The sequence below is a fragment of the Salvelinus alpinus genome, chromosome 9 (assembly GCF_045679555.1).
Source record: "Salvelinus alpinus chromosome 9, SLU_Salpinus.1, whole genome shotgun sequence".
Lineage (NCBI taxonomy): Eukaryota > Metazoa > Chordata > Actinopteri > Salmoniformes > Salmonidae > Salvelinus > Salvelinus alpinus.
The window spans coordinates 20,844,700-20,868,609 of NC_092094.1; the positions used below are offsets into that span (position 1 = coordinate 20,844,700).

General features: G+C 45.8%; 1 protein-coding gene across 2 annotated transcripts in view; it reads left to right on the top strand.

Moving 5' to 3' along the window:
* Nucleotides 1–23,910, top strand: part of LOC139584486 (tetraspanin-9) — a 306,094-nt gene that overhangs the window by 248,513 nt on the left and 33,671 nt on the right. For both annotated transcript variants that reach the window (XM_071416411.1, XM_071416410.1), the window contains 2 exons: nt 18,979–19,170; nt 23,285–23,359. In XM_071416411.1, coding sequence (XP_071272512.1) covers nt 18,979–19,170; nt 23,285–23,359 — 267 coding nt within the window. The remainder of the gene's footprint in view (nt 1–18,978; nt 19,171–23,284; nt 23,360–23,910) is intronic.

Here is a 23,910-nt window from a genome sequence, read left to right on the forward strand (position 1 = left end):
CAACTTACCATCCTGAAACAAGGCAGAGTATAGTCCACAAAGATCTCCGCCACGGCACAACCCAAGGGGGGGGCGCCAACCCAGACAGGAAGATCACGTCAGTGACTCAACCCACTCAAGTGACGCACCCCTCCTAGGGACGGCATGAAAGAGCACCAGTAAGCCAGTGACTCAGCCCCTGTAATAGGGTTAGAGGCAGAGAATCCCAGTGTAGAGAGGGGAACCGGCCAGGCAGAGACAGCAAGGGCTGTTCGTTGCTCCAGAGCCTTTCCGTTCACTTTCACACTCCTGGGCCAGACTACACTCAATCATATGACCCACTGAAGAGATAAGTCTTCAGTAAAGACTTAAAGGTTGAGACCGAGTCTGCGTCTCTCACATGGGTAGGCAGACCATTCCATAAAAATGGAGATCTATAGGAGAAAGCCCTGCCTCCAGCTGTTTGCTTAGAAATTCTAGGGACAATTAGGAGGCCTGCGTCTTGTGACCGTAGCGTACGTGTAGGTATGTACGGCAGGACCAACTCGGAAAGATAGGTAGGAGCAAGCCCATGTAACGCTTTGTAGGTTAACAGTAAAACCTTGAAATCAGCCCTTGCCTTAACAGGAAGCCATTGTAGGGAGGCTAGCACTGGAGTAATATGATCAAATTGATCATATTGATCATAACCAATGTTATGTTGAACAGCCAAATCTATAAAAACGTCAAACATAGATTCATCTGTCTGTTGGTTTCTGCTGGGTAATGAGGGCAACAAGAGAGCATACTGCCCCTCTCCCCGATCGTTCCAACTTAACACATAATCAAGTAAGACGTTCTGTATAATGGCGACTGTGATTTCATTAGTATTTGATGAGAGCCAAGCAAGAGGAATACATTTTTAAGCATAAGGGATGTTATTTTTTTTAAATAAAATGTATTTAACCAGGCAAGTCAGTTAAGAACAAATTCTTATTTACAATGAGGGCCTACTCCAGCTAGGCCCGGACGACGCTGGGCCAATTGTGTGCTGCCCTATGGGACTCCCAATCACAGCCGGATGTGATGCAGCCTGGATTCGAACCAGCTATTCTCTTCACTCTGTTTTGCTTAAGTCCCCCAAAAGAGTGTGTTCATCATAGAAACTACATTTCCCTATATTTATTCATAACTTTTCATCTAAAAAGATGGCAGCTTTTGCCAAGCTGTATGAGTCAAGACTAGACCTGTGCACAGTTAAATAACTTGACATCCAGGCTGAAAAGGTTGGTTCTGGAAAGATGACTGGTAAATATGATCCTTTTGATTTATGGAGTGTCATGAGAAAAACATTTTCCCATTTATTTTAGACTCATGTTATTTAGAGTCATGATTCAGTATGGAAAGGAAATTATAGAATTTCTTGTGTGATTTGTAAGTTTAATTTGTTCAGTCATTTCAGATATTTTCCTATGTCAAAAGTACATTTCCTGAACTTTGTCCAGATGCCACAATCTCCAAGCAGCATTGTAGGCCTGTATCATGGGCCGGCAACAGGCTGCCCGCGCTAAAAAAGCGTCCTGAGAGTGATTTTCTTTAACCAGGAATTCCGCAAACAAATAGTTTAGTTTAGGAAATCTGTTCCCAAATATTCCCACAAATAGAAAAAGAGACACGTGATAGTGTTTCAATGTAATCAAGGTATGAAATTATTATTTTCAAATACAATCTCTTTTTGGGCTTAGTTGTGGTGAATTTGGAGTGTACAAATTATAATTATGTCGCCCCACCCCCGTTTTGTCTAAGGTGATAGACATTGTCTGTCTTCATTACAGTATCCAGGGTTATTTCAGTGTAAAATCAATGAGAGCTAACTGCCCTTTTAAAGGTGAGCAATCATGTTTGCTGCTAAAAAATATGTTTTTTCTAACGAAGTGAAGAATAGCGTGGCACTCAGGGAATGATGGAGCACTAATTCTCAGAACCAGAACAGTCAGGAGGCTTTGTTACCAGTCTTTACTGTAATTGCACTGTAATGTTAGAGGTATACTTTAACAAAACGCACTTTCACTGAACCATTACATTCCTGAAGAGTTTTGTGTCCAGAATGGATGGCTTCTGAGCTGGCCAGGTCAGTCATCAGCTTCAGCCTCTGTGTTGCAAAATTATGTTGTCAAGCCAATAAACAGGTTGAGGTGAGCGAGTAGTTTGGAGGGTCAGTTTCACACACACTCACTCACACACACACACACACATGCTTTGTTCTTATATTCCTCGTGGGAACCTAAAATTGATTTCCATTCAAAATCTTATTTTCCCTAGCCGTTACCCTAACCCGTAACCCTAACTCCTAACCCTAAGGCTAAACCTAACCACTAACCCCTTTCCCTAACCTAATTGTAACCCAAACTCTAAATTTAACTTTCAAGCTTAAAGGGATACTTTGGAATTTGGGCCCTTTATCTACTTCCCCAGTCAGATGAACTAGTGGATACCGTTGTTATGTTTCTGTGTCCAGTATGAAGGAAGTTAGAGGTAGTTTCATGCGTCAATGCTAGCTAGTGTTAGTTAGCAAATTCCTTCAAACTGCACGCAGAGACATACAAATGGTATCCACAAGTTCATCTGACTCTGGGGAAGTAGATCATTGACAAAATCCCATAGAATCCCTTTAAAATAGCCTTTGTACTCATGTGGATGTGGGAAATGTACCCACTAGTTTTACTATTCTTGTGGGGACTTTTGGGGATTTTAGGTCCCCACGAGGATAGAAGAACCAAACCACACACACACCAAACCCCTTCATAAATCAACCCCTGATCAACCTCCATTGTAATACCAAGAGCCCAAGAAAAGAGCTGAAGCAGTTTTATTTAACAAAAGCCATCAAAGCCATCATTCCGGGTGGTTTGCGGGCTGTGTTCCCTGTGATCTCTGAGAGAGTGTGAAAAGTTCAACTCCTCCCGCCCACACTCAGCCAGTCTCAGGCCCTCTCCAAGTCACATCACTCCTGCTTGGCCTGCTTGCACCACTGAGGGGGAAGATTGAAGTGGCGTCCTGCGTAGCGTGGCTATCCATGTCACTGAGCAGGTTGCTGATAAAACACCCAGACAGTGTCATGAGAAGGGCTGCTCTCGCTTCCTCTCTTCTTCTTTTTGCTCTTCTCCTCCTCTCTCTCTCTCCCCCTCTCTCACAGCCCTTCTTTAGACTAGTTGAGTATCTGAATCATCAGCATTTGTGGGTTCGATTACAGGCACAAAATGGCCAGAAACAAAGACCTTTCTTCTGAAACTCGTAAGTCTATTCTTGTTCTGAGAAATGAAGGCTATTACATGCGAGAAAATGCCAAGAAACTGAAGATCTCGTACAACGCTGTGTAATACTCCCTTCACAGAACAGCGCAAATTGGCTCTAACCAGAATAGAAAGATGAGTGGGAGGCCCCGGTGCACAACTGAGCAAGAGGACAAGTACATTAGAGTGTCTAGTTTGAGAAACAGACGCCTCACAAGTTCTCAACTGGCAGCTTCATTAAATAGTACCCGCAAAACACCAGTCTCAACGTCAACAGTGAAGAGGCGACTCCGGGAGGCTGGCCTTCTAGGCAGAGTTCCTCTGTCCAGTGTCTGTGTTCTTTTGCCAATCTTAAACTTTTCTTTTTATTGGCCAGTCTGAGATATGGCTTTTTCTTTGCAACTCTGCCTAGAAGGGCAGCATCCCGGAGTCGCCTCTTCACTGGGTACTATTTAATGAAGCTGACAAAAACAAGGACATTTCTAAGTGACCCCAAACTTTTGAACGGTAGTGTATAAAAAACAATAAAAAACACGGAAATATAACATTTACATAAGTATTCAGACCCTTCACAGAGTACTTTGTTGATGCACCTTTGTCAGTGATTGCAGCCTAGAGTGTTTTGGGGTATAATGCTACAAGCTTGGCACACCTTTATGTTCGATCGGGTTAAAGTCCGGGCTCTGGCTCGGCCACTCAAGAACATTCAGAGACTTGTCCCGAAGCCACTCCTGCGTTGTCTTGGCTGTGTGCTTAGGGTCATTATCCTGTTGGAAGGTGAACCTTCACCCCAGTCTGAGGATCTGAACGCTCTGGAGCAGGTTTTCATCAAGGATCTCTTTGTACTTTTCTCCGTTCATCTTTCCCTCGATCCTGACTAGTCTCCCAGTCCCTGCCACTGAAAAACATCCCCACAGCATGATGCTGCCACCACCATGCTTCACCAAGTTCAACCTTGTTTTCATCAGACCAGAGAATCTTGTTTCTCATGGTCTGAGAATCCTTCAGGTGCCTTTTGGCAAACTCCAAGCGGGGTGTCATATGCCTTTTACTGAGGAGTGACTTCTGTCTGGCCACTCTACAATAAAGGCCTGATTGATGGAGTGTTGCAGAGAATCTCTGGAGCTCTGTCAGAGTGACCAGGGTTCTTGGCCACCTCCCTGACCAAGGCCCTTCTCCCCCGACTGCTCAGTTTGTGGAAAAAGTCAAGTGGTCTGAATATTTTCAGAATGCAATGTATGTGTATTCAACTAGTCAAAAGATTAGTATTTGGTCCCACATTCGTACCACGTAATGATTACATCAAGCTTGTGACTCTACACATTTGTTGGATGCATTTGCTGTTTGTTTTGGTTGTGTTTCAGATAATTTTGTGCCCAAAATAAATTCATGGTAAATAATATATTGTGTCATTTTGGAGTCACTTTTATTGTAAATAAGAATATAATATGTTTCTTAACACTTCTACATTATTATTTTATATTATTTTATTTAACTAGGCAAGTCAGTTAAGAACAAATTCTTATTTACAATGATGGCCTACCAAAAGGCAACAAGGCCTCCTGCGGGGTGGGGATGGGAGAGACAACACAACACTACATAAAGAGAGACCTAAGACAACAACATAGCATGGCAGCAACACAACATTACAACAACATGGTAGCAACACAACATGGCAGCAGCACAACATGGTAGCAGCACAAAACATGGTACAAACATTATTGGGCACAGACAACAGCACAAAGGGCAAGAAGGTAGAGACAACAATACATCACGCAAAGCAGCCACAACTGTTAGTACGTGTCCATGATTGAGTCTTTGAATGAAGAGACAAATGTGGATGCTACCATGATTACGGGTAGTCCTGATGCACAAATATCATACCCTCAAGACATGCTAACCTCCCACCATTACAGCAACAGGGGAGGTTAGCATTTTTGGGGGGTGTATGATATTCATGCCTATAACTTTCTCACAATTTGTTACTGTCCCAATACTTTTGGAGCTCACTGTATGTACATTATGCCAACGCTATACATATTTGAATGTTATGATGCACTAAAAACTTTTAACACATCCCCATCAGCCAGTAAAAGCTTGTTAACGCTGGCTGAGAAGTAGTAGAAAGCAGCGTACCGCCCCCACACACTCCCAGCATTGGCTTAATGGGAGAGACTGTGTTGCTGCAAGGGCGCACACAGGGAGCCAGGGGATTGTGGGAGCTAAGACAGAATGTCAGAGCCCAATGCGCCGCTCTCTCTCCGCCCCGTTCGATGCAAAGTTAATTACTGCAGGATTTGCCATGCGGCAAAGAGAGGCAGCCGGTGCCAAAATACCCAACTCACACATTACTTTCATCTCAACATTAAACTATGGTTTTGTCTTATATGGCTCCCTAATCCCACATAGTTAGCCTCGACTCAGGCTTTTCCCTCTCCCACCAGCTTAATGATAAACCAGACTTGGAAGTATGGTAATGCAGGACTACTACCACATAACTTGAGGGAATGTGGAACCATGTGGGATGAAGATCTAACTATTTCACATGTGGAAGGACATTTGGTCCATCATTTTCATGTGGCTTTTAACTACTGTACACTTGTGTGCATTATGTCTGTTTATGACCGCTCTGAGTTATTCAGTATCTTGAGATTATACAGTAAAATAATAAGAGATCCATTGGTTAAAGAATGGGGATGGCCGCCATTTTATGTGGCCTGACCAATAATTGTTCTATTTTGTGTGCTGTTTTGCGCTGTTTTAATTTTTTGGGAACACAATGTTTACGCCATTGTTTCCTATGACCAAAAAGAGCTTCTGGACATCAGAGGTTGACGAGCCGGATGCCTGACGAGACTCCATCAGCAAGTGGATAATCCGCCTTTACCCTTTTTCTACTGGTGAACGTGCAATCACGGAAGAATAAACTGTATGCGCTCCGTTCGAGACTATTCTACTACCGGGACAATAAAAACTGTAATATCGTGGCTGAACAAGGACATGGATAATATACAGTTAGCTGGATTTTTCCATGCAGCGGCAAGACAGAACAGCAGCCTCCGGTAAGACCGGGGGGTGGTGTGTGTCTCTTTGTCAACAACAGCTAGTGCGCAATCTATAATATTAAGGAAGTCTCAAGGTTTTGCTTGCCTAAGTTGGTGTACCTCATGATGGGGCGGCAGGTAGCCTGGTGGTTAGAGTGTTGAACTAGTAACCGAAAGTTTTCAAGATCGAATCTCTGAGCTGACAAGGTAAAAATCTGTCGTTCTGCCCCTGAACAAGGCAGTTAAGAATGTTCCTAGGCCGTCATTGAAAATAAGAATTTGTTCTTGCCTGACTTGCCTAGTTAAATAAAGATAAAAAAAATAAGCTGTAGACCACACTATTTTCCAAAATAGTTTTTATCTATATTCTTCGTAGCTGTCTATTTACCAGCACAAACCGATGCTTGCACTAACGAACTGTATAAGGCCAAAAGCAAACAAGAAAATGCTCATCCAGAGGCGGAGCTCCTAATGGCCAGGAACTTTAATGCAGGAAGACTGAAATTTCTACCAGTATGTCACGTTCAGCTAGAGACAAAAACCTCTAGATCAGCTTTACTCCAGTCACAGCACAGGAGGTTGGTGGCACCTTCATTGGGCAGCACGGGCTTGTGGTAATGACTGGAGTGGAATAGGTGGAATGGTATCAAATACATCAAACATATAGTTTCCAGGTGTTTGATGCCATTCCATTTGATCCGTTCCAGACGTTATTATGAGCCGTTCTCCCCTCAGCAGCCTCCACTGACACACAGAGGCACGTACAAAGCTCTCCCTCACCCTCCATTTTGCAAATCTGACCATAACTCTATCCTCCTGATTGCTGCTTACAAGCAAAAATTCTGGAAGTACCAGTACGCTCAATATGGAAGTGGTCCGATGAAGCGAATGCTAAACTACAGGACTGTTTCGCTAGCAAAGACTGGAATATGTTCCGGGATTCATCCGATGGCATTGAGGAGTATACAACATCAGTCACCGGCTTCATTAATAAGTGCATTGACGACGTCGTACCCACAGTAACCGTACGTACATATCCCAAACAGAAACCATGGATTACAGGCAACATCCGCACTGAGCTACATCCGCCCTGAGCTAAAGGCTAGAGCTGCTGCTTTCAAGGAGTGAAACACTAATCCGAATGCTTATAAGAAATCCCTCTACGCCCTCCGACAACCATCAACAGGCAAAGCGTCAATACAGGACTAAGATCGAATCCTAATACACCAGCTCTGATGCTCGTCGAATGTGGCAGGGCTTTCAAACTATCATCGATTACAAAGATAAACCCAGCCGCAAGCTGCCCAGTGACGCGAGCCTGCATGAGAGAACCAGCTGTTCCGAACGATGGTGTGATCACGCTCTCCATAGCCAGTGTGAGTAAGACCTTTAAACAGATTAACATTCACAAGGCCGCAGGGCCAGACGGATTACCAGGACACGTACTCCGAGCATGCGCTGACCAGCTGTGTCTTCACTGACATTTTCAACCTCTCCCTGACCTAGTCTGTAATACCTACATATTTCAAGCAGACCACCATAGTCCCTGTACCCAATAACACCAAGGTACCCTTCCTAAATGACATCCGCCCCGTAGCCATGAAATACTTTTAAAGGCTGGTCATGGCTCACATCAACACCATTATCCCATTATCCCAGAAACCCTGAACCCACTCCAATTTGCATACTGCCCCAACAAATTCACAGATGATGCAATCTCTATTGCACTCCACACTGCCCTTTCCCACCTCGACAAAAGGAACACCTACATGAGAATGCTGCTCATTGACTACAGCTCAGTGTAGTCAATCCTGAGACTAAACACATTCCTCTACAACTGGATCCTGGACTTCCTGACAGGCCACCCTTAGGTGGTGAGGGTAGGCAACAACACACCGCTGGCCATGCTGACCCTCAACACGGGGGCCCATCAGAGGTGCGTGCTTAGTCCCCTCCTGTACTCCCTGTTCACCCATGACTGCGTGGCCAGGCACGACTCAAAAACCATCATTAAGTTTGCACGACATGGCGGTGGTAGGCCTGATCACAGACGACAATGAGACAGCCTGTAGGGAGGAGGTCAGAGACCTGGCAGTGTGGTGCCAGGACAACAACACAATGTGAGCAAGACAAAGGAGCTGATTGTGTGCTTCAGATAAAAGCGGGCCGAACACATTCAAAAAGGCAACTGCTCAGCATCTGACCTTAAGGCGCTACAGAGGGTAGTGTCTACTGCCAAGTACTTCACTGGAGCCAAACTTCCTGCCATCCAGGACCTCTATACCAGGCAGTGTCAGAGGAAGGCCCAGAAATTGTCAGACTCCAGCCACTCCAGTCATAGACTGTTCTCTCTGCTACCGCACGGCAAGCGGTACCGGAACACCAAGTCTGGGACCAAAAGGCTCCTTAACAACTTCTACCCTCAAGCCATAAGACTGCTGAACAGTTAATAAAATGGCCACCAGGACTATTTACATTGACCCCCTTATTTTATTCTTATTTATTATAATGTTTTGTACTCTCTTGCACAGGCTCAACGTACACTCACTGAACACTAACCACCCTGTCACACATACTACACTGACACTCCAACACACACACACACACAGTCTTGTACAGCTGACCTTGTGGGGACACAATTCAGTCCCATTCAAAATTATATTTTCTCTAACCCCTAAACCTAACCCGTACTCTTACCCTAACCTTAACCCAAAAACCTAACCTTAACCCTAAACCTAACCCTAGCTCCTAAACCTAATTCTAACCCTAACACTAATGTTAACCTTAACCCTAAACCTAACCCTAGCTCATAAACCTAATTCTAACCCTAACACTAATGTTAACCTTAACCCTAAACGAAATAGCATTTGACCTTGTAAGGAAGTTGGTCAAATATTTGTTTGTTTGTTTACTATTCTTGTGGGGACTTCTGGTCTCCACAAGAATAGTTAAACACGTCCACGGACACATACACAAAACACACACACATTTGTCTTACTTTTTAAAAACTCTGCATTGTTGGTTAAGGGCTCGTAAGTAAGCATTTCATGGTAAGGTCTACTACACCTGTTGTATTCGGCGCATGTGACAAATAAAATTTGATTTGATCCACACAGATGGGATGTGAAAACAAGCCTAGTGTCTCCAATTAAAACCGGATAAGCATCTCAGTAGGCAGGCTTGAGGTCAGTCATGACCATCGAAGGTCAAACGACCAATCGCTCTCTACTCTGGGCTTCCCTACATAACATCTGTTCACATTTGACATTAGGGCTGGTAGTAGTGGTATTGTGAGACAGAGATTACACAGACAGAGATCAGACAGATTGGGTGGGGGCTGGAAGGCTTCACAGTCACTTACAGCAGACACACTTGGACGCGTTCGGGCATTACTCACAATCAACTAGGCACAGGATCCTCCCTCCACCTGGACTGGCTAACGTCTCTGCGCTCCCTCCTCGTAAATCCAGCCTGTCTGCCCTCATAACGTACCTAGTACCTCCACTACATGTCCTTGCAATGAACCCTCTCACTCAACAGCAACTGTGGCCATAGAGAGAGAATTATTAGAACGGAAAAAAGCATGCTTTACTCCTATAGGTACACTCAATATGGCCGCCTCTCCACCCATCACAGACCCTTTGACATGAAAGGGAAAGCCCGTTTTAGTTATTCTATTTCTATGGCAGTGGCCTCATGAGCTGGGAAATCGATCTTCATATCCACTCAGCATAAAGACATACGTGACCTTTCACAGCATTTCCAGTTGACATTTTCATTTTCTATGTTTAATCGGGGACTCCTGGTTTACTCCTCCCAGTGAGTGGTTGGTTATGTATTATTAAGATAATTACATTTACATTTTAGTCATTTAGCAGATGCTCTTATCCAGAGCGACAATTATACTGTAGCATTCTTGAGGCCCCGTACTGAGCTGAGGCTCCCTTGATCTAATGCCATTCAAACAAACAACTCCTGGGTCGGTCTCTCTCTTTGTTAGCCGCACAGCAGTTAGTTGTTTGTTTTACTGCTGTTTTTCTGAGGGAAGGTACAAATGCTCCCTGTGTCCCTTTGAATAGGACGCCCATCGGGTGGCCAATCTAATCTGCCGCTCCGGAGGGATCGAACGCTGTACTTCGCTTTGAGTCTTCATGGACTCATCTCTCGCTCCATCCTTTAACCTTCACAGGAGCTCTCATTTTTGTTTGTTATGATAGAGGGTCTAATTTTAGTCAGGCAGTCAGGATCGGGCCCCTGGCAACACATTCTCTGTGGTAGAATCTCAGTACTTTCAACTCAGCAACCTTTTGTTGCTAAGGGACTGAGGTACTTATTATAGGAGTGTTTTCCATCCATCTCAGGTCTTAAAAGGTTATGCAGACCCCCTGTATCCCCCATGTATATATGAAGCGGTATCATCTCCCATCGACTCTAGCCTACACAGACACAGGCCACACAGCCCTCACAATGGAAATGTGAAAGGTTCATTCGAGTGATCCTCCACTTAACAGAAGGCCGCTGGGAGTGGGCTTGATGGGGGTTTGACGACCTGAACTCAGGTTTATATATCCATGGTTCCAGACCCCGTAGGACTCATTAGGATTGAGACGTCTCTTGACACCACCATCAGCAGCAGACAGAAGTTTACCCCTCTGGCCGGCCCCTCTTGACACAGCCCTCACATAACCATCACACAACCCTCCCAGACCCCACTCCCATACACACTCATATACACCAGCAGTGTGGAAGACGCCTACTTTAACTCAGACACTTGTTTCTTTCTTACTGTAAAGTAAAGTCAGACTTTCGTGGGGCTCTTAGATGAGGTTGTCGATGATGTTGAGAGAGGCTGACAGAGCCATTAGTCATCTCTGGATGTAAGCCGGCTTTAAGTGCTCAGTGCTAAGAGGTATTAAAGGCACTATTTGTCAGTCCAATTAACAACTCATTTAGCTTGTGGGTACGTGTGATTAATTATTTATTGTGTCCAGGTTTGCCTGCGTTCCTGTGTTGGGCTGCAGGTTTCCAGGTTGGTTAGTGTACAGTACACCGCTCCATATATCGCTGACAGGCGTTAATGTGTTCAGAAGCACTGGTGTGAACACAAGGAAAGAGGGAGTGTCCTCTGCAAACAAGGAAGTTTGCAGACAACACAACAGTAGTGAGCTTGATTACCAACAACGACGAGACAGCCTACAGGGAGGAGGTGAGGGCACTCGGAGTGTGGTGTCAGGAAAACAACCTCGCACTCAACATTAACAAAACAAAGGAGATGATCGTGGACTTCAGGAAACAGCAGAGGGAGCACCCCCCTATCCACATCGAAGGGACAGCAGTGGAGAAGGTGGAAAGTTTTAAGTTCCTCGGCGTACACATCACAGACAAACTGAAATGGTCCACCCACACAGACAGTGTGGTGAAGAAGACGCAACAGCGGCTTTCAACCTCAGGAGGCTGAAGAAATGTGGCTTTTCACCCAAAACCCTGACAAACTTTTACAGATGCACAATCAAGAGCATCCTGTCGGGCTGTATCACCGCCTGGTACGGCAACTGCAACCGTAAGGCTCTCCAGAGGGTGGTACGGTCTACACAATGCATCACTGGGGGCAAACTACCTACCCTCCAGGACACCTACACCACCCGATGTCAAGGCCGAAAAGATCATCAAGGACAACAACTACCCGAGCCACTGCCTGTTCACATCGCTACCATCCAGAAGGCGAGGTCAGTACAGGTGCATCAAAGCTGGAACCGAGAGACTGAAAAACAGCTTCTATCTCAAGGCCACCAGACTGCTAAACAGCAATCACTAACTCAGAGAGGCTGCTGCCTACATTGAGACCCAATCACTGGCCACTTTAATAAATGGATCACTAGTCACTTTAAACAATGCCACTTTAAATGATGCCACTTTAATAATGTTTACATATCTTACATTACTCATATCATATGTATATACTGTATTTTATACCATCTATTGTTGTTGGGAAATTGTTAGATTACTTGTTAGATATTACTGCACTGTTGGAACTAGAAGCACAACCATTTCGCTACACTCGCATTAACATCTGCATGTGACTGATTTGATTTGAGGGAAAGGTTGGAGGGATGGAGGGAGGAGTGGCGGTGCTATGATTTACCACGGCGTCTAACCATATTTCAACTCGTTGTGATTTCTTATTCACGACATGATTGCATGGGATATTTCATTCCATTAGGCAGAGGGAGAATGTCACTACTTACCTCTCCGCTTATATTTCACTGGGGCCGGCATGGCGGGCTGCAGCGCATCACTGTTTGCCAACATCACAGTATCAGGCTGTGTCTCAAATGGCACTTTTGTGTAAGTAGTGCACTATGTAGGGAACAGGGTGTCATTTGCGATGCATCCCAGTGTCTGTCCGGTCTGCTCTGCTCTCAGTCTGCTCGGCAACTTTAATGTAGGGAAACTTAAACCAGTTCTACCAAATTTTTATCAACATGTTAAATGTGCAACCAGAGAGAAAACATTTCTAGATCACCTGTACTCCACACACAGAGACGCGTACAAAGCTCTCCCTTGCCCTCCATTTGGTAAATCCAACCACAACTCTATCCTCCTGATTCCTGCTTACAAGCTAAAATTAAAGCAGGAAGCACCAGTGACTCGGTCTATAAAAAAGTGGTCAGATGAAGCAGATGCTAAACTACAGGACTGTTTTGCTATCACAGACTGGAACATGTTCCGGAATTCTTCCGATGTCATTGAGGAGTACACCACATCAGTCACTGGCTTTATCAATAAGTGCATCGAGGACGTCGTCCCCACACTGACTTTACGTACATACCCAAACCAGAAGCCATGGATTACAGGCAACATTCACACTGAGTTAAAGGGTAGAGCTGCCGCTTTCAAGGTGCGGGACTGTAACCCGAAAGCTTAAAAGAAATCCCACTATGCCCTGCGACGAACCATCAAACAGGCAAAGCACCAATATAGGGCTAAGATTGAATCATACTACACCGGCTCTGACGCTCGTCTTATGTGGCAGGGCTTGCAAACTATTACAGACTACAAAGGGAAGCCAAGCCGCGAGCTGCCCAGTGACACGAGCGTACCAGACGAGCTAAATCACTTCTATGCTCGCTTCGAGGCAAGCAGCACTGAGGCATGCATGAGAGCATCAGCTGTTCCGGACGACTGTGTGATCACGCTCTCCGTAGCCGACGTGAGTAAGACCTTTATACAGGTCAACATACACAAGGCTGCGGGGCCAGACGGAGTACCAGGACGTGTGCTCCGGGCATGTGCTGACCAACTGGCAGGTGTCTTCACTGACATTTTCAACATGTCCCTGATTGAGTCTGTAATATCAACATGTTTCAAGCAGACCACCATAGTCCCTGTGCCCAAGAACACAAAGGCAACCTGCCTAAATGACTACAGACCCGTAGGTCTCACGTCAGTAGCCATGAAGTGCTTTGAAAGGCTGGTAATGGCTCACATCAACAACATTATCCCAGAAACCCTAGACCCACTCCAATTTGCATACCACTCTAACAGATCCACAGATGATGCAATCTCTATTGCACTCCACACTGCCCTTTCCGACCTGGACAAAAGGAACACTTATGTGAGAATGCTATTCATTGACTACAGCTCAGCGTTCAAAACCATAGTACCCTCAAAGCTCATCACTAAGCTAAGGATCCTGGGACTAAACACCTCCCTCTGCAACTGGATCCTGGACTTCCTGACGGGCCACCCCCAGGTGGTGAGGGTAGGTAGCAACACATCTGCCACGCTGATCCTCACCATTGGAGACCCCCAGGGTTGCGTGCTCAGTCCCCTCCTGTACTCTTTGTTCACCCACGACTGCACGGCCAGGCACGACTCCAACACCATCATTAAGTTTTCAGACGACACAACAGTGGTAGACCTGATCACCGACAACGACAAGACAGCCTATTGGGAAGAGGTCAGAGACCTGGCCGGGTGGTGCCAGAATAACAACCTATCCCTCAACGTGACCAAGACTAAGGAGATGATTGCGGACTACAGGAAAAGGAGGACCAAGCACACCCCATTCTCATCGACGGGGCTGTAGTGGAGCAGGTTGAGAGCTTCAAGTTCCTTGGTGTCCAGTCAAGTTCCCGTCAGTCTCTGTAGGGGCAGAGGGGCAGTGTCTTGAGGAGGAACTGCTCCACCTAGAGGGCTGTTGTATCCTCTACAGCCCTCAAACTCAAATTTAGACCTGGGACACCATTATCATTCATTATCAGGTAGAACAGAAAACCAGCAGTCTCCGGACCTCGTAGGGTAAGAGTTGAATACCCCTGCCCTACAGTGTTATGAACCTAGACTACAGTGTGTGTGTGTGTGTGTGTGTGTGTGTGTGTGTGTGTGTGTGTGTGTGTGTGTGTGTGTGTGTGTGTGTGTGTGTGTGTGTGTGTGTGTGTGTGTGTGTGTGTGTGTGTGTGTGTGTGTGTGGTGGGGGGCGGGTTGGAGTCGTGTGGGTGGGTAGAGGGGGGCGGGTTGGTGTCATGTGGGTGGGTAGAGGGGTGTGGGTTGGTGTCATGTGGGTGTGGGTGGGTAGAGGGGTGTGGTTTGGTGTCATGTGGGTGGGTAGAGGGGGGCGGGTTGGTGTCATGTGGGTGGGTAGAGGGGTGTGGGTTGGTGTCATGTGGGTGGGTAGAGGGGGGCGGGTTGGTGTCATGTGGGTGGGTAGAGGGGTGTGGGTTGGTGTCATGTGGGTGGGTAGAGGGGGGCGGGTTGGTGTCATGTGGGTGGGTAGAGGGGTGTGGGTTGGTGTCATGTGGGTGGGTAGAGAGGTGTGGGTTGGTGTCATGTGGGTGTGGGTGGGTAGAGGGGTGTGGTTTGGTGTCATGTGGGTGGGTAGAGGGGGGCGGGTTGGTGTCATGTGGGTGGGTAGAGGGGTGTGGGTTGGTGTCATGTGGGTGGGTAGAGGGGGGCGGGTTGGTGTCATATGGGTGGGTAGAGGGGTGTGGGTTGGTGTCATGTGGGTGGGTAGAGGGGGGCGGGTTGGTGTCATGTGGGTGGGTAGAGGGGTGTGGGTTGGTGTCATGTGGGTGGGTAGAGGGGGGCGGGTTGGTGTCATGTGGGTGGGTAGAGGGGTGTGGTTTGGTGTCATGTGGGTGGGTAGAGGGGGGCGGGTTGGTGTCATATGGGTGGGTAGAGGGGTGTGGGTTGGTGTCATGTGGGTGGGTAGAGGGGTGTGGGTTGGTGTCATGTGGGTGGGTAGAGAGGTGTGGGTTGGTGTCATGTGGGTGGGTAGAGGGGTGTGGGTTGGTGTCATGTGGGTGGGTAGAGGGGGGCGGGTTGGTGTCATGTGGGTGGGTAGAGGGGTGTGGGTTGGTGTCATGTGGGTGGGTAGAGGGGGGCGGGTTGGTGTCATGTGGGTGGGTTGAGGGGTGTGGGTTGGTGTCATGTGGGTGGTAGAGGGGTGTGGGTTGGTGTCATGTGGGTGTGGGTGGGTAGAGGGGTGTGGTTTGGTGTCATGTGGGTGGGTAGAGGGGGGCGGGTTGGTGTCATGTGGGTGGGTAGAGGGGTGTGGGTTGGTGTCATGTGGGTGGGTAGAGGGGGGCGGGTTGGTGTCATATGGGTGGGTAGAGGGGTGTGGGTTGGTGTCATGTGGGTGGGTAGAGGGGGGCGGGTTGGTGTCATATGGGTGGGTAGAGAGGTGTGGGTTGGTGTCATGTGGGTGGGTAGAGGGGGGCGGGTTGGTGTCATGTGGGTGGGTAGAGGGGTGTGGGTTGGTGTCATGTGGGTGGGTAGAGGGGGGCGGGTTGGTGTCATGTGGGTGGGTAGAAGGGTGTGGTTTGGTGTCATGTGGGTGGGTAGAGGGGGGCGGGTTGGTGTCATATGGGTGGGTAGAGGGGTGTGGGTTGGTGTCATGTGGGTGGGTAGAGGGGGGCGGGTTGGTGTCATGTGGGTGGGTAGAGGGGTGTGGGTTGGTGTCATGTGGGTGGGTAGAGGGGGGCGGGTTGGTGTCATGTGGGTGGGTAGAGGGGTGTGGGTTGGTGTCATGTGGGTGGTAGAGGGGTGTGGGTTGGTGTCATGTGGGTGTGGGTGGGTAGAGGGGTGTGGTTTGGTGTCATGTGGGTGGGTAGAGGGGGGCGGGTTGGTGTCATGTGGGTGGGTAGAGGGGTGTGGGTTGGTGTCATGTGGGTGGGTAGAGGGGGGCGGGTTGGTGTCATATGGGTGGGTAGAGGGGTGTGGGTTGGTGTCATATGGGTGCCGGTGTGTAATTCTGTGTTTGTTCTATGCCAGTAAGCTGCTCAGACTGGCGGAGCGCATTTCTGCTCCTAATCACTGGTAGAGCATTATTGGCTTAACAGAATCAGTTAATATGCTGTAATGGGTGTAAATGCTCTTGATTAGTTGTTCTCTCCTCCCCTGGTGCGTAGAGGGTAGTCAGCCTACTGCTACAGCCTTTCTGGGGATATCTATATGCTCACTTAGCTTGGATTTGTACTTTGTGAAGACTATGAAAATACATAATGAATATATATTTGTTTCATTATTTGTGAATATTAGGAATGCAACGTTACAGTGGGCTCACGGTTCGGTATGTATCACGGTTTGTGGGCCACGGTAACGGTACGGTTTCGGTATCTTTATATTTAAGAAAAGTTTGCACTTGTATGACTCTCATACAGGGGACGAGTTTGCAACACGTAGCTCTTCATCTCCCAAACCAGTACATCGTGAACCATCACAGTGAGGTAGATTCCAGTACATAGTGAACCATCACAGTGAGGTAGCTTCCAGTACATAGTGAACCATCACAGTGAGGTAGCTTTCAGTACATCGTGAACCATCACAGTGAGGTAGCTTCCAGTACATAGTGAACCATCACAGTGAGGTAGCTTCCAGTACATAGTGAACCATCACAGTGAGGTAGATTTCAGTACATCGTGAACCATCACAGTGAGGTAGCTTCCAGTACATAGTGAACCATCACAGTGAGGTAGCTTCCAGTACATAGTGAACCATCACAGTGAGGTAGCTTCCAGTACATAGTGAACCATCACAGTGAGGTAGCTTTCAGTACATAGTGAACCATCACAGTGAGGTAGTTTCCAGTTCATAGTGAACCATCACAGTGAGGTAGCTTCCAGTTCATAGTGAACCATCACAGTGAGGTAGCTTCCAGTACATAGTGAACCATCACAGTGAGGTAGCTTCCAGTACATAGTGAACCATCACAGTGAGGTAGTTTCCAGTACATAGTGAACCATCACAGTGAGGTAGCTTCCAGTACATGTGAACCATCACAGTGAGGTAGCTTCCAGTACATAGTGAACCATCACAGTGAGGTAGCTTTTTTTATATAAAAAAATATTTAACCAAGCAAGTCAGTTAAGAACAAATTCTTATTTACAAAGACAGCCTAGCTGCCTAACTGCCTTGTTCAGGGGCAGAACGACATGTGTTTACCTTGTCAGCTCGGGGATTCAATCTAACAACCTTTCGGTTACTGGCTCAATGCTCTAACCACTAGGCTACCTGCCACCCCGTTTGAGTTGCTCTGGATGTCCAACTATCAGTGGAGAGAGCTAGATAGGTTGTCTGTGTCAATTTATTTTCAATTTCTCTCCGTGATGTTTCATAGAGTTTGGGAATTACTTTGCCGCTGAAATGTGTGCGCCGTTACATTGTTTTCATCAAGTGATGAAATCCTGAGTCAGTAACCACTGAATAGGGCTGCAAATCTTTGGCTATGAATACTCCCACTGCTTTCGTTATTTCTTTGTTTTTCTGAATTTTTAGCAAATTGTTGTTGGAAGGCAACGGAGAGAGATTGTTGTGTTTTGGCGAGTGGACTCTCCTTGCTCCAGCTCCACCTGCAAGGGATATGGCCAGGTGATGGCCACGTAAATGACACATCAAGAAGTTTTTCCACTTGAGTAGCTGATGCTGACAAAGCAATACTTGCAGACTGTACTTTCTTTGTTTACGTTCTTCTTACCCTCGTCATCGTATTGACCGTTGAATCCAAAATGTTCCCACACAGCAGATTTGAAAGACGGCAGTGCCTCTTCAAATTTGCTTCTCTCTGTCTCGCTAGCGCTCGCCGCTTCGCTCTGTCTCGCTAGCGCTCTCTTGTCACGTTGGAGCTGAGAGAATATTTGTTTTTAGTTTCCCCTTTCTTCATGGGGCCCCTTTAGGGAGGTTTTCTACTGAGATGTCACTGCAAATTGTCCATAGGTTGTTTAAGGGGGAGCGGGTTGTGGTCACTGTGGTCACAGTTGCTACATTTTGAGACATTGCTGTGGAGTAAAGTTTGTCAGTCCTTAGGAGCCCCCTAATGGCCTGGGGCCCCAAGCAGTTGCCCGCCTTGCCTGTTCACAAGCTGCGCGTTTGGTTCTGTGGATCTGAATGTACAACGTGTGTGTAGTCTGCAGCACAATAAGCAAGTTTTGGAAATTATAGGAAAATTACAGGCATATCGTAATTCCGCGGTTCACGTGTGCGTATTGAACTGTAGAGGGCGTACCGAACGGTTCGACAACATACTGTGTACCGTTGCATCCCTAGTGAATATGCATGCTCATTTCAGTACTGCAAAGAAACTATAAGCCTCTTGTTTTCTGCCAACTCCAATTAATTCAGAACAGACATGTCTTTGTGATGATTCTATTTTAAACCTCTCTTACCTGGTATCTCTTGCTTTGCAGTTGTGTGGCTGTGGGCTGCTGGGCGTGGGCATCTGGCTGTCTGTGTCCCAAGGCAGCTTTGCCACCTTCTCACCCTCCTTCCCGTCGCTCTCCGCTGCCAACCTGGTCATCGCCATCGGCGCCATCGTCATGGTGACCGGCTTCCTGGGCTGCCTGGGAGCCATCAAGGAGAACAAGTGCCTGCTTCTGAGTGTGAGTTAAGAACTGGCCTGCCCACGCACGCAGACATAAAAACACACTTGCACATATATACAACTCTCTCTTTCGGTCTTTCTTCTCTCCCTCTATCTATTTCTCTCTCTACCCCAGTACCACACACACACACATACACCAGCCTTCAGTAGAGCAGTCAGGCTAACGAGCTCAACGGGGGAGATGAATCCTCAGTAAAAACCTTGGGGGCTCACAGATAAAATTAGGCCCGAGTGCCAGGCACTGCGGGAGTCTCCCATTCCTCAATGGCCATGGTCACAGCCTGATTGAAAGAATTGTCAGTGTGAGGTCCTTTGTGTCACATGCTGTCACATGCTTGAGTTATGTAGATTAGACATTCCTTGTATTGGTAAAAAAAACTGAGAGCGCTGAATTATTTAATACAAAGAATACTCTTGTTTGTCTAGACTCATGTTGTTCCCGGAGAACTGTTAAGTTAAGAGTTTTATCTCAAGTGTTATTTAAATAGCAACGTTTGAAAAGATAACGCACGAGTAGGTTTACATAACTGAATGCAAAACTTTTTATATCAACTTGAAAATGAGAGGAGTTGGAATTTCAAACACCTCCAACCCCTTGGAGCAGCTATCTCAAACATCAGTTAAAAGCATATTGAATATTCCGCATCAGCACATCACTACGTCTGCGCTATGTGCTTTAACAATTTTGTATAGCATGAAGCGAGAGAGAGAAAGAGAGAGCGAGCGAGACGGAAAGAGAGAGAAACAGAATTAGAGAGAAAGAGAGAGAGAGAAAAAGAGAGACGGAAAGAGAGAAAGACAGAAATAGAGACGGAAGGAGAGAAAGACAGAAATAGAGATAAAAAAATAGAAAGAGAGAGGGAGGGCCTGGATCTTTGCCAGAACACCACAGTGATAAATAATGAACTCTGGTGTAAAAGCTTCATAACACATCACTGTAATATGTAACTTTTTGGGCAACCCCGACCAAATTCACATAGAAATGTACAGTTGAAGTCGGAAGTTTACATACACCTTAGCCAAATACATTTAAACTCAGTTTTTCACAATTCCTGACATTTAATCCTAGTAAGAATTCCCTGTCTTAGGTCAGTTAGGATCACCACTTTATTTTAAGAATGTGAAATGTCAGAGTAATAGTAGAGAATGATTTATTTCAGCTTTTATTTCTTTCATCACATTCCCAGTGGGTCAAAAGTTTACATACACTCAATTAGTATTTGGAAGCATTGCCTTTAAATTGTTTAACTTGGGTCAAACGTTTCAGGTAGCCTTCCACAAGCTTCCCACAATAAGTTGGGTGAATTTGGGCCCATTCCTCCTGACAGAGCTGGTGTAACTGAGTCAGGTTTGTAGGCCTCCTTGCTCACACACGCTTTTTCAGTTCTGCCCACAAATTTTCTATAGGATTGAGGTCAGGGCTTTGTGATGGCCACTCCAATACCTTGACTTTGTTGTCCTTAAGCCATTTTGCCACAACTTTGTAAGTATGCCTGGAGTCATTGTCCATTTGGAAGACCCATTTGCGACCAAGCTTTAACTTCCTGACTGATGTCTTGAAATGTTGCTTCAATATATCCACATAATTTTCCTGCCTCATGATGCCATCTATTTTGTGAAGTGCACCAGTCCCTCCTGCAGAAAAGCACCCCCACAAAATGATGCTGCCACCCCTGTGCTTCACGGTTGGGATGGTGTTCTTCAGCTTGCAAGCCTCCCCCTTTTTCCTCCAAACATAACTATGGTCATTATGGCCTAACAGTTCTATTTTTGTTTCATCAGACCAGAGGACATTTCTCCAAAAAGTACGATCTTTGTCCCCATGTGCAGTTGCAAACCGTAGTCTGGCTTTTTTATGGCGGTTTTCGAGCAGTGGGTTCTTCCTTGCTGAGCGGCCTTTCAGGTTATGTTGATATAGGACTCGTTTTACTGTGGATATAGATACTTTTGTACCTGTTTCCTCCAGCATATTCACAAGGTAGTTTGCTGTTGTTCTGGGATTGATTAGCACTTTTCGCACCAAAGTACGTTCATCTCTAGAAAACACGTCTCCTTCCTGAGCGGTATGAAGGCTGCGTGGTCCCATGGTGTTTATACTGGCGTACTATTGTTTGTACAGATGAACGTGGTACCTTCAGGCGTTTGGAAATTTCTCCCAAGGATGAACCAGACTTGTGGAGGTCTACAATTTTTTTTCTGAGGTCTTGGCTGATTTCTTTTGATTTTCCCATGATGTCAAGCAAAGAGGCACTGAGTTTGAAGGTAGGCCTTGAAATACATCCACAGCTACACCTCCAATTGACTCAAATGATGTCAATTAGCCTATCAGAAGCTTCTAAAGCCGTGACATAATTTTCGGGAATTCACCAAGCTGTTTAAAGGCACAGTCAACTTAATGTATGCTAACTTCTGACCCACTGGAATTGTGATACAGTGAATTATAAGTGAAATAATCTGTCTGTAAACAATTGTTGGAAAAATAACTTGTGTCATGCACAAAGTAGATGTCCTAACCGACTAACCTAAACTATAGTTTGTTAACAAGACATTTGTTGAGTGGTTGAAAAATGAGTTTTAATGACTCCAACCTAAGTGTATGTAAACTTCCTGTAAATTAAAGATCTGTCATTCTTATTGAAAGCAAGTCTAAGAAGCAATAGATCTGTTCTATGTGTGCTATTTCCTTGCTTCCCAGTCTTACGTTTTAGTCATTTTGTAGATGGTCATATCCAGAGCGACTTACAGTGGTGATTGCATACATTTTAATTCATACTGGTCCCGTGTGGGAGTCAAACCCACATCCCTGGCATTGCAAGTGCCATGCTCTACCAGATGAGCCACACAGGACTTCAGTTTTGTTTATGCATCTTTCACTTTTGGTTTTGTGCACCAACTTCAAACAGCTGAAAACACAGTATTTTTGGTTATGGAAAAGATATTTCACTGTGATTTAGATGTTACAATGATTGTCTACACACTATAGTTGTTTTGCCACATAAACCGAAATTAGGCAAACTATTAGAATTTTAGCAACCAGTAATTGGCAGAGTAATTTCTGCATAGTGCATCTTTAAGCCGTATCATATTGAGCCAATGGGTATTTCATATTTCATATTTTCAATGGGTATTTCATGCATCTGCATTGCTTGCTGTTTGGGGTTTTGGGCTGGGTTTCTGTGTAGCACATTGTGACAGCTGCTGATGTAAAAATGGCTTTATAAATGAATTTGATTGATTGCTATTCGCCCAAACCTTCCCAAACCTGGGAAGATAAATGATGTCTGTTTGGAAACATCAGATTGGAGTTAGCCCTCTTTGGGCCAATCAGATCTGAGGTACCGGCCTGACATATTATCTGTAAAATTGTTCTGTGAACAAACTCTCTTTGGATTGGAACTATTTGAAATATATAAAGGTCAGAGAACCTTTTCCATCAGGAAGCTTGCGCCTAGGCTAGACAAGTTGAATGAGCCCATCGCAAAAGGCAAGATTGTTTTGTGTGACACACTTGGCCGACATTGTTGACATGAAAGTGAGTGTGTATGCGTCGGTGCGCGCACACACACAAACACACACACACACACACTGTAATCAGAGCACTAACTTTTTGTCTAAACAAGCTGTTCCTGAAACTTTCCACACCCGGAGGAAATATGATAAACAAACTTTGTGGGACCTGCCAACAAAAGACAAAACATTCAATGAAACAATCTAACGCTGAACTGGCCACCTAAAGATTCAATAAATAACTGTCTGTGCGGTTTTCACTGTGATCCCCTGTTCATACAGACCGTGACACAAATAATAAACGCATAACAAAATTAATAGAACTCTACGCAAATTGAATTTCTGAATCTGCCGGTTGCTGCGCTCCCATGCTGTGAAGAAGGGACAGATAAATATTTAGTTGAAGGAGTGAGGAGGCACTGGGCTGCGTCCGTGGGTGATGAATCTGTAGAGCAATTAAACCTCCTCCACGCATGTTCACTGGCCCTTGGGCACTCACTTTCTCTCCATCTCTCTCCCTCCCTCTCTTGCTGTCTTTCTCTCCCTCTGTATCTCTCCATCTCCCTCTATTCTCCCCCCTCTCTCTATCCCCCTTTCTTTTGCAGTTCTTCATTGTCTTGCTGATAATCCTGCTGGCAGAGCTGATACTACTCATCCTGTTCTTTGTGTATTCAGATAAGGTAAGGATACTTTAATGTCCCCAATGTTAACCGTGTTTGACTATGATACATTATATGATACTCCAGAAAACCCTTACAGTTGCCCAAGAGTACTTCTCAGTGACCATGAAAAATAGCGCAACCAAGTGGTGGTTTTTGAAATAGGTACAACTGTCCCAGAGTCCTGGCACGAGGACAATGACCAGCAGGAGACAGGGTTACAATCAGGTTTGGGGAGTAACGGATTACAAAAAAACGGTACCTGTAATGCGTTTCATTACCAGTAAAAATATTGTAATCAGATTACAGATTTTTGAAAAACTAGATGATTACTTTGATGATTACTTTTAAATTCAGAAAGGATGTTTGCGAAAAACATATTTGAAACTTCTCTGTTTTCTCAATGACATTCAAATCAGCATTGAAAAAAGGCGCAAGTTTAAGTTTGTTCCACCTGAGCGAGTCTGACCACAAGTCAGAGACCACTATGATGATACACCAAATGTGTTTGATGGATCGCGGGAAAAGAGCAGGAATAGGCTTTTGTAGGCTGTAGTCCAATGTCTTCCAAT